General features: G+C 46.4%; 1 protein-coding gene across 2 annotated transcripts in view; it reads right to left on the bottom strand.

Annotated features, from left to right (window-relative positions):
• The window catches only part of LOC137538288 (pyrethroid hydrolase Ces2e-like), an 83,803-nt gene that overhangs the window by 44,592 nt on the left and 26,535 nt on the right, over positions 1-12,676 (bottom strand). For both annotated transcript variants that reach the window (XM_068260369.1, XM_068260370.1), the window contains exons 3-5: positions 9,801-9,939; positions 6,054-6,187; positions 4,471-4,624 (exon numbers count right to left, since the gene is read on the bottom strand). In XM_068260369.1, the coding sequence (XP_068116470.1) occupies positions 4,471-4,624; positions 6,054-6,187; positions 9,801-9,939 (427 nt within the window). The remainder of the gene's footprint in view (positions 1-4,470; positions 4,625-6,053; positions 6,188-9,800; positions 9,940-12,676) is intronic.

The following is a 12,676-nucleotide window of genomic DNA, read 5'->3' as shown; positions in this document are numbered from 1 at the left end:
TGCCGAAATCGCAGCAAAACGCTCTACTGTGAATGGGCCCTCAAATTGCTAGCGCTTTCCCTAAACTCTCTGCCAATGTAAATAAATGTAACAACTTCCACAGTGGCGATTGTGATTAGCAAAATCGCAATCGCAGAACAGGCAGCATTTTGGCACGGTTTGCGTTTCAATAAAAAGTAAAGTATTGAAACACCGGCAAATCGCTCATGAATCGCTACACACAGCGGTTTGCGTGCGATTGCAAACTATAAGGCCCAATCAGAATTAAAATCGCTAATCACAAATAGTTATCACAATCGCTTTCAAAAAGCTTACACTTTTTAAAATCACTCCCAAAGCGCTGGAAAACGCTCATGAAATCGCTTACAAAACGCTAATTAAAAACGCTGGTGATTGCGCTAGCGATTTGCAACTTGTAGTGGATTCCAGTCCTCAGATCCGTGCCAGACTGCTCTGACCACAACAGAATGTTATGTCTGGTAATTATGCGGTGCTTTCGATTTCTTCCACCCCCTAAATTTCACTAAGATTTTCACACATCTGGTAATATAGTTTAGTAATGTACCGAAAACTGCATGACAATTTACTAAAAGGTTTACCTCCTGCGGTATTTTAAGGAATCATGCGCCATTTCATTGGGAATTTGATGAGTTATTGCAGTGCAAGGAAAATGCATGAAACGGGATACAGAGAGCATTGTATTATAATACTGACAAGTAAAGTGCAAGTCCAAGCTGCATAACATTACATTTGTATCAACTGAAAACCATTAGTATCTTATTATTTCTAATTCCTACATAATATTGGGCCTGATTCACAAAGCTTTTCTGTTAAAATTATCTCACCTGATTTATTAGCTTACAATTTATCTCTCCCTAAGGGCCCATTCACACTAGAAGCGCTTTTCGGAGCGTTTTGCGATTGATTAGCGTTTTTAAAAATCGCTCCCATTCACTTTCAGTAAAAATCGCAGCGATTTTCACGTACGCGATCGTGAAATCGCTGCGATTTTTACCTCAATTTTAATGAAAGTAAATGGGAGCAATTTTAAAAACCGCTAGGTAATCGCAAAATGTTCAGAAAAGCGCTTCTAGTGTGAATGGGCCCTAAATGACATAACTCATGATTTACCTCTCCTTATCTAACTTATTTGACATAACTCATGGTTTAGCTCTCCTTATTTGACATGCACAGACTAACCAGCAAGCTCATGGTGACCCAGAACTCATTGGGGTGTGTAAGGGACTACAATGGTCCTAAAAGCCCCCTTACTAAGATGTTAAGAAAAACAAAAGTTTGCTTTCCTAAAACAGAAAGAATTTGTGATAATTCAGGTTGGAGTGAGCTCGAGATGTCTCCCAGAGCAACACTGCTGAATATATGCAAATTAACCATTGTACCCTTAGAAGCTAAACACACCTCCAGAACCGCTGGAATGCAATGATGTGTCAGCTTGTTAATATGTACAGAGCCAAAATAATCCAACATGCATACAGACTGTTTCGGATTGTTTGATCCTCATCAGTGCATGGCATGGATTAATTTGGCTCTATGGAGTAGGGCTTGTAAATCCGAGAGGCACAGACCATTGTAGTCCCTTACACACCCCAATGAGTTCTGGGTCACCATGAGCTTGCTGGTTAGTCTGTGCCTCTCGGATTTACAAGCCCTACTCCATAGAGCCAAATTAATCCATGCCATGCACTGATGAGGATCAAACAATCCGAAACAGTCTGTATGCATGTTGGATTATTATGGCTCTGTACAAATTAACAAGCTGACACATCATTGCATTCCAGCGGTTCTGGAGGTGTGTTTAGCTTCTAAGGGTACAATGGTTAATTTGCATATATTCAGCAGTGGTGCCTGGGAGACATCTCGAGCTCACTCCAACCTTAAAGGGACTCCGAGCTCAAAAAAAAAAAAGAAAGTTGTACTCACCATGGGCTTTCTCCAGCCCAGTGCTGGTCGGGAGGTCCCACGCCGGCGTCCTGGCTCCTCTCCTTCTCCCCGCTCCGGAATGGCTGGCAGGCCGCAGCCCGGGCGACACTCTCCCGAGTGTCGGGCTTCTTCTTCCGCATATGACGCGGATTACGTCACACGCCGGCCGCCTCGCGTCATCATGGCGGCCGGCGTGAAAGTACTGCGCATGCGCGCTTTGTTCGCGCATGCGCAGTACTTTCACGCCGGCCGCCATGATGACGCGAGGCGGCCGGCGTGTGACGTAATCCGCGTCATATGCGGAAGAAGAAGCCCGACACTCGGGAGAGTGTCGCCCGGGCTGCGGCCTGCCAGCCATTCCGGAGCGGGGAGAAGGAGAGGAGCCAGGACGCCGGCGTGGGACCTCCCGACCAGCACTGGGCTGGAGAAAGCCCATGGTGAGTACAACTTTCTTTTTTTTTTTGAGCTCGGAGTCCCTTTAAAGAGAACCAGAGATGAAGCAACCTCATGTATTTTACCTTATAAATCAGTGGGAACATGACAGTAAACACCTAATCTGCTCTTTGTTACATTGTTCTCTGTTTAATTTGCCTGTTATCACCTCTAAGATAAGAATCCCGACTAAGCAGTCGGTCTGGCTTTGCTACAGAATAATTATAGCTGAGACTGTGTTCTCTTTGGTGTCTTCAAGTCCAAGCCTGCCCCCTGCTGGCTTTGCTCAGGAATCATTATAGCTGAGTCATTATAGCAAAGCCAGACTCAATGCTCAGTCCGGGATTCTTATCTCAGCTAGATAACAGACACTTTTAGCAGTGAGGATGGAACAGAGAGCAGGGTAAATGTTTTCTCTAATGTTCCCACTGATTTCTATGGTAAAATACACAAGGGTGCTTCGTCTCTGGTTCACTTTAATTATCACAAATACTTTCTGTTTTAGGAAAGCAAACTTTTGTTTTTCTTATTTGACATAACTCATGGTTTAGCTCTCCTTATTTGAAGTATCTCATGGTTTAGCTCTCCTTATTTGACAACTCACAGTTTAGCTTTCCTTATTTGACATAACTCATGGCTTAGCTATCCTTATCTATTTATCTCATCAATTATCTCTCCTTATTTGTTTATCTCATGCATTAGCACCCCTTACAGCTCAGGGGAAAAATAAGTAAGTAACCTTTGTTAATAAACCCCCATTGTGAGATTAGGAAAATGTATTATTGAATTTCTTACTTTCCTGAATAGTGTAATTAGTTTTCCCTTTTCTCTGCTCTGCTTCCTCCCTTCTATAACCTCCGGTATGGCTGATTGGTAGTTACAGACAGCTCTAGTACACACAGAATATAGACACTGGTACAAAACAGGATTGGTAGATACAGTAATTACACTGACAAATGTAACATGATGATCAAAATGTATAGCAAATGCCAAGACACAAAAGGGTGAGAGAGTCCTGCCCTTGCCAGCTTACATTCTAAAGGAATAGTAAAGAAACAAGAGGTCGGGGTAGTAGACAATGTGTATGCCTAGAGGCTGTGTGTTTTTAGGTTATACTGTATTTAGTAAAGAGTACAACTTGGCCAGAGGTTGAAGGGGGAGTGGTCTACGTTACAGCGTATGCTTATTGGAAAAAGTGATTCTTGAGAGAACACTTAAAGGGTACCTGAACCAAATATAATTATTTAAAATGAACACATGATGCTACTGGCAAACGATTAGATAATTGCTGACATAATCGCTGTCATAATATAATTAATCGCTGTCATAATTAATCGCCATCAGTTCCTCTAAGAAGCTCACCATTTTCTACTATCCACGATTCCTTACAGTTCTGACAAGATTGTCAGAACTGAAGTATATCAGTTGCTGTCAGTTATAACTGAAAGGACAACTGGTGAGAAAGGTAATGTCCATGTTTCCCTGTAGCTCTTGTGAGCAATATTACAGTTTAGCAGTGTACTGACCAGAAAGCTGTTATGGGGCCATTTCCATTTATAAAATGTAGGATGGAGAATTCCACTGATCACAGTGGACAAACAGGACACATACACATGTCATACTTACCTCCCGTGTAATCTACTCATCAACCTTTTTCTCTAATCCTGTGTCCTGTGTGATCAATGGAATTCTTTATCCTCCATTTTGAAAATGGCCATTACCCCCTAACAGCTTCCTGGTCAGCACACTGTTAAACTAGAATATCACTCACTTGAGCCATAGGGAAACATGGACAATTTGGACATGACCTTGCTCATCAGTTGCCCTTTCAGTTACAACTGACAGCAACTGGTATGACTGATATATGTCTCTGCAGTTTCTAAAAATAAAGTTCCAGACTCAAGAAACGTCCAGCTCACTAGAAAAGATCTGCGCATTCCTGTTAATTAAAAGAGGAGGCAACCCTCATAGCGACCCTAGAGAAGCCTTCTACTCCACTTCGTTCCAGATGCTGATAGGAAGAGGTCTGTCTCTGCATCATCACTAAAACGTTTTCTGGTGACGAGAAAGAATTATTCAGAAGAAGCTATAACTCACCAGAGCGGCAACACTGAGGCCTCCAGCGGACTCCCCAAATATGGTGACCAAGTTGGGGTTACCCCCAAAAGCCTTAATGCTCTTTTGAACCCAACGCAGAGCTTCCACTTGATCCAGGAATCCGTAGTTCCCGGGGGCTCGGCTGTCTCCGGTGCTGAGAAATGAAGACCACACAAGAGATCATATGGGAAGGCTTTTAATAAAATTCTACAACAGAACAGACGACACAAAGCAATTACGTTCATCAGGCAACACTGACACCAGGCCTCTCCTTCCAGACATCTTCAGCACCACCATGCTGGGCACCAGAAGTCTAGCTGTGGAAGGAACGGAAAGCTTCCCTTCCAAACTCTGGCCAAAAGTTTGCCTTCTAAACTTATCATTGACAGGTTGGAGCTGTACTAAGAAAAGCACTGCTAAGCGGGGGCAATACAAAGAGCATCGAAAAATGGGGAAAATATCTAGAAGACACAACTAGGGGCAAGGGAGAGCTGTAATGCACTATGGGGAGTACCAGGATGATGGGACCCTGGCACACACCACTAGGGGCACTGGAGAGCTGTAATGCACTATGGGGAGTACCAGGATGATGGGACCCTGGCACACACCACTAGGGGCACTGGAGAGCTGTGATACACTATGAGGAGCATCAGGATGGTGGGATCCTGGCACACACCACTAGGGGCACTGGAGAGCTGTGATACACTATGAGGAGCATCAGGATGGTGAGATCCTGGCACACACCACTAGGTGGGATCCTGGCGTATCGGGAAGCCCCAACACACTTGTATATGGTCTCACCCACAACGTGCATCTTTCTGTACATACATCATACTAGATAATGCAGAAATCATGGATTGCAGCAAGTCCCCTCCCTGACCCTTATGCCCCTCCCCCACTCCAACACCCACCTGGAAAGATTCTAATTCCTTTACAGGAAGTCAGTTTGTGAAGAGGTCTACGAGCTTAATTTGACAGATCTGAGAGTTATGCAAGTGTTGAATTAATCACTTAATAAGTCATAAATATTATGCAATTGTTTGATGAATTAAACGGTCAGGGCCAGTGCTACCATAGAGGCACTTGCCCCAGGCCCCCCAGCACTGCCCTCCCGCCCCAGGTCTCCCCCTGAATTGTGCTCTCTGAGGCCCTTGCAAATTTCAGCATACTCACCTGTCCCGGCACACTGCTCTATTAGTCTGTGCTCCCAGTCTTCATCCCCACTGGCTGCCTCTTCTCCATGACTCATCGCATGTCGTTACGCGATACCATGAGCGCCAGCTCACTGAGAAGAGGAGCCCCTGTGAGGATGAAGAGGAGGACACAGGGACAGGTGAGTTGCTATGCTAAACAAAAATAGTGCAGGGGCCCCGGGGAGCACAGTAAAATTGAGAATGGGGGGTTTTGAAGGGGGTGACAGCTGGCTCGGAGGCCCTGGGAGGGTGAAAGTTTGATGGGGGGCATACGGGCCCCCCCAGTTAATTTTGCCCTGGGGCCAGATTGTGTCTTGAAACGTCAATGTCTACTTGCATGTAGTGGCTTCTTCCCAACTTGTATATGAGTAAATGCTAAACGTGAGTTACCTGAAGAACCCCGGAATTCCCAGACGGTACTGGATGGAGACAACAACAACATTTTCATGGGCGCTCAACGCAAATCCCTCGAACATCATGGCCGCGCCCATCGCCAATGCACCTCCATGGATGAACACCATCACCTGCACATAATAAAGGGCCATTAAAGAAATGCAGCTTGAAGCTAAAGCCTGGTATATGCCTTCAATATTAATTGGCCAATCACTTACCAATTTTACCAGGGCTGTGGCAGGGGCAAATCCAGGATTTTCAAGGGGGGGGGGGTTCCTGAAAGCAGCATGTGGGCGTGGCCAAAACATGATGTGGGTGGAGCCAAATACTAGCAGTTTAGGCCAAATTGCACTCAGGGCGACGGCGTAAAATGTGCCCCAACGTTGAGACAGGTATAGGTGCCCGCAGTATAGGTAGCCAGCTACAGGTCCCCCCAGTATAGGTAGCCCATATAGTTGCCCCCAGTATAGATTAGATAGGTATATGTCCCCCAGTATAGATTAGATAGGTAGGCGGGGGAGCGGGGAGAGAGGAGTTTCCACTTACCTGTCTTCATCCTGCACGCAGCTTCTATCTTCAGCCTCTCCCGGCGCGCGTTGCATCGGTAAGTGCTCCCCCTGTGATGACATTACGTCATCACAGGGGGCGCTGTTACCATAGCGACAGACGCTGGGACAGGAAGTACATAGATGCAGCGCAGGATCCAGGCACCGTAAGTGGAACGTCTTCTCTCCCCGCAGCTCTGCCTGTGCCCGTATGCCCTCTGCAAGCGAGGCCCCCGCAGCGCTGCACGCACATTCTTTTGGTGCAGGGGTGGGTGTTCCAGACACCCGGAATACCCCCTTCCGTGCGCCAGTGTGTGGAGACAGAGTTCAAGGTGCTTGACTCAACCCCAGTTACCCAAAAAGTTGCTCTGACTGAGTCAGTGGTTTCGTAAACTGGGGAGTCGGATGATTTTTGTACCAACTTCATAGTCCTGCAAGGGCTGTGGAGTTGGAGTCGGAGTAATTTTGGGTACCTGGAGTTGGAGGTTTCATAAACTGAGGAGTCGAAGTTGGAGTCAGATAATTTTTGTACCAACTCCACAGCCCTGAATTTTACCATCTCCATGAGGGTTTACCTACACAATATGTCAATAGTATTCCAAATCGGTTGGTCCTCACACTGCATGGAGGTGGTAAAATTGGCCACAGGGGCGTAATAGACCCTGCCAGGGATTCAGCTGCAGGTAGGCCCAGATGCAGCAGGGGGCCGGTGGGGAGAAGTTTATTTTCCCTGTCCTGAGAGAGACTGACAACAGCAGCAAGCAAGAAATTACACAATAATTTTGACAGTACTTCTACCACTTTTGGTACTTTTTTTAATTGCAAAATGCTGAAAATGTATTTTTTTTTAAAAAAAAAGAGAAATTATCACGTAGGAGAAAACTCGGGTGAAAAAATGTATTGCATATGGGCCAAATAAAAAAACAAACAAAACAAAAGCTTTCTGCTCTCTGCACAATGCTGGGTACACACTGAGATTTTCTGGTCGATTTACTGTCAGATCGATTATTTCCAACATGTTCGATTTGCTTTTCGATCGTTTTCCGAGCATTTTCCGATTGATTTCCTATTAAAGTGCACGGAAATCAATCGGAAAATGTGTGTACCCAGCAATACAAAGATATGTAGACAGACCCTTTTCAGTGTGCAGCAGGCTTTTGTGTAGAGAACCCCGCCCCTAGCCTCTCTACCCATCCCCCAAGTGCTGTGTACTGTAGTGATGCTGGAGGAGTCTGCAGAGCCCCGCCCCCAACCTCTCCACCCCTCCCCAAGTGCTGTGTACTGTAGTGATGCTGGAGGAGTCTGCAGAGCCCCGCCCCCCAGCCTCTCCACCCCTACCCAAGTGCTGTGTACTGTAGTGATGCTGGAGGAGTCTGCAGAGCCCCGCCCCCAGCCTCTACCCCTCCCCAAGTGCTGTGTACTGTAGTGATGCTGGAGAAGTCTGCAGAGCCCCGCCCCCAGCCTCTCTACCCCTCCCCAAGTGCTGTGTACTGTAGTGATACTGGAGGAGTCTGCAGAGCCCCGCCCCCAGCCTCTCTACCCCTCCCCAAGTGCTGTGTACTGTAGTGATGCTGGAGGAGTCTGCAGAGCCCCGCCCCCAGCCTCTCCACCCCTCCCCAAGTGCTGTGTACTGTAGTGATGCTGGAGGAGTCTGCAGAGCCCCGCCCCCAGCCTCTCTACCCCTCCCCAAGTGCTGTGTACTGTAGTGATGCTGGAAAAGTCTGCAGAGCCCCGCCCCCAGCCTCTCCACCCCTCCCCAAGTGCCGTGTACTGTAGTGATGCTGGAGGAGTCTGCAGAGCCCTGCCCCCAACCTCTCTACCCCTCCCCGAGTGCTGTAGTGATGCTGGGGGAGTCTGCAGAGCCCCGCCCCCAGCCTCTCTACCCCTCCCCGAATGCTGTGTACTGTAGTGATGCTGGAGGAGTCTGCAGGGCCCCACCCCCAACCTCTCTACCCCTCCCCGAGTGCTGTGTACTGTAGTGATGCTGGAGGAGTCTGCAGAGCCCTGCCCCCAGCCTCTCCACCCCTCCCCATGTGCTGTGTACTGTAGTGATACTGGAGGAGTCTGCAGAGCCCCGCCCCCAGCCTCTGCTCCTCCCCGAGTGCTGTGTACTGTAGTGATGCTGGAGGAGTCTGCAGAGCCCCGCCCCCAGCCTCTCCACCCCTCCCCAAGTGCTGTGTACTGTAGTGATGCTGGAGGAGTCTGCAGAGCCCCGCCCCCAGCCTCTCCACCCCTCCCCAAGTGCTGTGTACTGTAGTGATGCTGGAGGAGTCTGCAGAGCCCCGCCCCCAGCCTCTCCACCCCTCCCCAAGTGCTGTGTACTGTAGTGATGCTGGAGGAGTCTGCAGAGCCCCGCCCCCAGCCTCTGCTCCTCCCCGAGTGCTGTGTACTGTAGTGATGCTGGAGGAGTCTGCAGAGCCCCGCCCCCAGCCTCTCCACCCCTCCCCAAGTGCTGTGTACTGTAGTGATGCTGGAGGAGTCTGCAGAGCCCCGCCCCCAACCTCTCTACCCCTCCCCGAGTGCTGTGTACTGTAGTGATGCTGGAGGAGTCTGCAGATCCAGTTCTGCTCCAGAGATGGACAGAGTGAGTGTAATAAGCTGAGGCTGGAAGCACACTCATCTGTCGATTTTCTGCACACCATGTGTGTCTATGTGTGAAAAAAAAAATGCATGTTTTATCACAGAAGCTAATGTAATTGACAAAGAAAATGCATGCAGTGCTTCACTGCTGTCTGTTTTATCTGCATGGGGAAAACACATTCAAGTGTGCATGCAGGGGGGCCCAGTGATTTCTAGTTACGCCCCTGATTGGCCAATCAAAATTAAAGGTGTGTTCCAGGTTTTAGGGTGTGTACACTCCTTCAATTGTGGAGGTGGCCACGGAGTTTCAAAAATTTTTGAATAAATGGCCGCAGCTGCCTAGACGAGAAAATGGGAGTAGTTTCAAAAGCGGGATTTACGGGTGAGAGGGCGAGTTTCTGCCACTGTCACTCGCCAATTTTAGTAGAATTGCAAAAAAAAGCTGTAAATTAACATTGTTTAATGTTAACAAAATCTACACCCTTGGTCCTCGTTAAGTACATTCACAAAATATCTTTTACAATTGCAGATACACTTTAACACGTTTCCCGGTGTGGAGAACTGACACTGATGACCCCTATGTCCCAGCAATGCCTCCCGTGGTTTGTGGAACACTCACAGGAAGTTTGGCGTCCTGTCCACGGTCGGCCGGGGTAAACACATTGAGGTACAGACAGTCCTCTGATGTTGGAGGCACCGTAACCTTGGCGTTCACCATATCCAATAAATGCTCCATTATCTGTCTACTTTGAAGACACCTGAAAGAGGAAATACAGAATTTAAAATATACCAATTCTCAAGGCAAAAGACTCCGGGCACCAACTGCAATCACCGTACTTCTATTTACATCCCCAGACACATGACAGTGCAGTATGAATGGCCCAACAGCTTCTTCGGAGGTCATAGACTTGCGAAACGACTGTTCGGCCATTTATACTGCACTATCTGTCAGGTGTATGGGGATGTAAACAGGGGCGTAGCAATAGGAGTTGCGACCGCATCGGGGCCCTTGGGCCAGAGGGGCCCCGAAGGGCCCTCCCTCAACTACAGTATTAACTCTCTATTGGTCCGGTGCTCATAATAATCACTTCTATAGATACTTTGAATAGTGGTAATCATTAACAAGCTGCTCCCCATCCCCTTCTTGCACCTCTGACATTGTAGTTGCCATTGGCAGGTTTTGGGCGCCGTATCAATTGTTATGTATAGAGTGCTTGGGGGGCCCCCATGTAAAACTTGCATCGGGGCCCACATCTCCTTAGCTACGCCACTGGATACATAGAAGTATGGTGATTGCAGTTGCTGGAGTTGGTGCCCGGAGTCTTTTGCCTTGTGAATTGCTACATTGTCTGGTTGGTCCGGAGGCACAGCTATCACACCGCCTACCCCATTGCCGTGGTGCAATCGTGTGCCGAGCTCTATACATTTATTACGATTTACAGAATTTAATATATTTGTGAATACATAAGAGCCTCTCTCAGGAGGAGGTAAATTCTCTGCACTTACACTAGGTGGCACTTGGTGGTCACACCACTCAACAAGTTGTTGCTAATATTCCACCTTTTTTTTTCCACACAAAAAAAAACAAAAAAACAAACAAAAAAAAAACAACCTTCAAAATCAACTTTACAACTCTCCAGGATTGATGCTACCACTTCCCTTGCAAATTTCAATTTCAATGCTCGCCTACGCCACACTGACCGGGATGGACTGGTAATAGTGGAAGTCAGTGGCGTACGGATCACCGAAGCAGCCATTGCAGCTGCCATGGGGCCCAGGGGTCTCGGCCGTCAATAAGGGGATCTGCAGGGGCCTCTTGGAGACCCGTGGCAGTCCCCTCAATTGCAGAATAGCAAGAGGAGTGGTGGAGAGAGGTGCACACCTGTCCAGGCTCCACCACCAATATATGTTTCTCCTAGTGTCCACACCCTGTCTCCCCATGGGGCGGATTCACAAAGCATTTCTGTGGAATTATCTCACCTTACTTATTAAAGGATACCCGAAGTGACATGATGAGACAGACATGTGTATGTACAGTGCCAAGGACACAAATAACTATGCTGTGTTCCTTTTTTATTTCTCTGCCTGAAAGAGTTAAATATCAAGCATGTAAGATGTAAGTGGCTGACTCAGACAGGAAGTGACTACAGTGTGATCCTCATTGATAAGAAATTCCAACTATAAAACACTTTTCTAGCAGGAAATGGCTTCTGAGAGCAGAATAGAAATACAAAAGGGTCAATAGTTCATAGATTTTAGCTCTGGCATACTTCAGTGAATGTGTCATTGAGCAAATACAATAAAAAACAGTTAAAATTTAAAAAAGTAGATTTAAACATAAAATAAAACTGGAATATCTTAAAAAGTCATTTTTAGGAGAAGGAAGATAGATACATACAATCGTTTATTTCATTAGTATATTTTCACCTCGGGTGTCCTTTAACAAAGGATCTCTCCTTATTAGACTTAACTCATAATTTATCTCTCCTTAACTGACTTTACTGATGATGTATCTCTCCTTAAAGCGGACCTGAAAGTCCTCTCTGCTCTAAAAGATAAGCAACAGCATAATAACCTTTAAAGAAAAACATTCCTAGTTACAGCTGATACAAATCCTGTAATAAATCTGAGGGATTTCTACTTCCCACTTTCATGGAAGCAGACATATTGCTAACATCCTGTGCTTTCAAACGAACTTATGTGCCTTATCTGCCATGGCAGTCAGGTGACATGGGGATAGATCAAATTACAACTTATTAGACACAAATGAGGAAGAATTAGACAGGCTAAATTCTCTAAATACATACAAGGTGCATTTCTATAGGTTTTGCTTCTGTCCTGTGCAAGAGTTCAGGTCCACTTTAACTAGCATTACTCATGATTTATCTCTCCTTAACTGACTTATCGTAACTCATAATTTAAGGTGGGATGCAAAAGTTTAGGCAACCTTGTTAATCGTCATAATTTTCCTGTATAAATCGTTGGTTGTCACGATAAAAAATGTCAGTTAAATATATCATATAGGAGACACACACACAGTGAAATTTGAGAAGTGAAATGACGTTTATTGGATTTACAGAAAGTGCGCAATAATTGTTTAAACAAAAATTAGGCAGGTGCATAAATTTGGGCACCACAAAAAAGAAATGAAATCAATATTTAGTAGATCCTCCCTTTGCAGAAATTACAGCCTCTAAACGCTTCCTGTAGGTTCCAACGATAGTCTGGATTCTGGTTGATGGCATTTTGGACCATTCCTCTTTATAAAACATCTCTAGCTCATTCAGGTTTGATGGCTTCCGAGCATGGACAGCTCTCTTTAACTCACACCACAGATTTTCAATTATATTCAGGTCTAGGGACTGAGATGGCCATTCCAGAACGTTGTACTTGTTCCTCTGCATGAATGCCTTAGTGGATTTTGAGCAGTGTTTAGGGTCATTGTCTTGTCCAAAGATCCACCACAGCTTCAGCTTTGTCACGGATTCCTGGACA

Source organism: Hyperolius riggenbachi, chromosome 11, assembly GCF_040937935.1.
Source record: "Hyperolius riggenbachi isolate aHypRig1 chromosome 11, aHypRig1.pri, whole genome shotgun sequence".
Lineage (NCBI taxonomy): Eukaryota > Metazoa > Chordata > Amphibia > Anura > Hyperoliidae > Hyperolius > Hyperolius riggenbachi.
The sequence above is the reverse complement of the archived record's forward strand: the minus strand, read 5'-3'. Positions and strand labels throughout refer to the sequence as shown.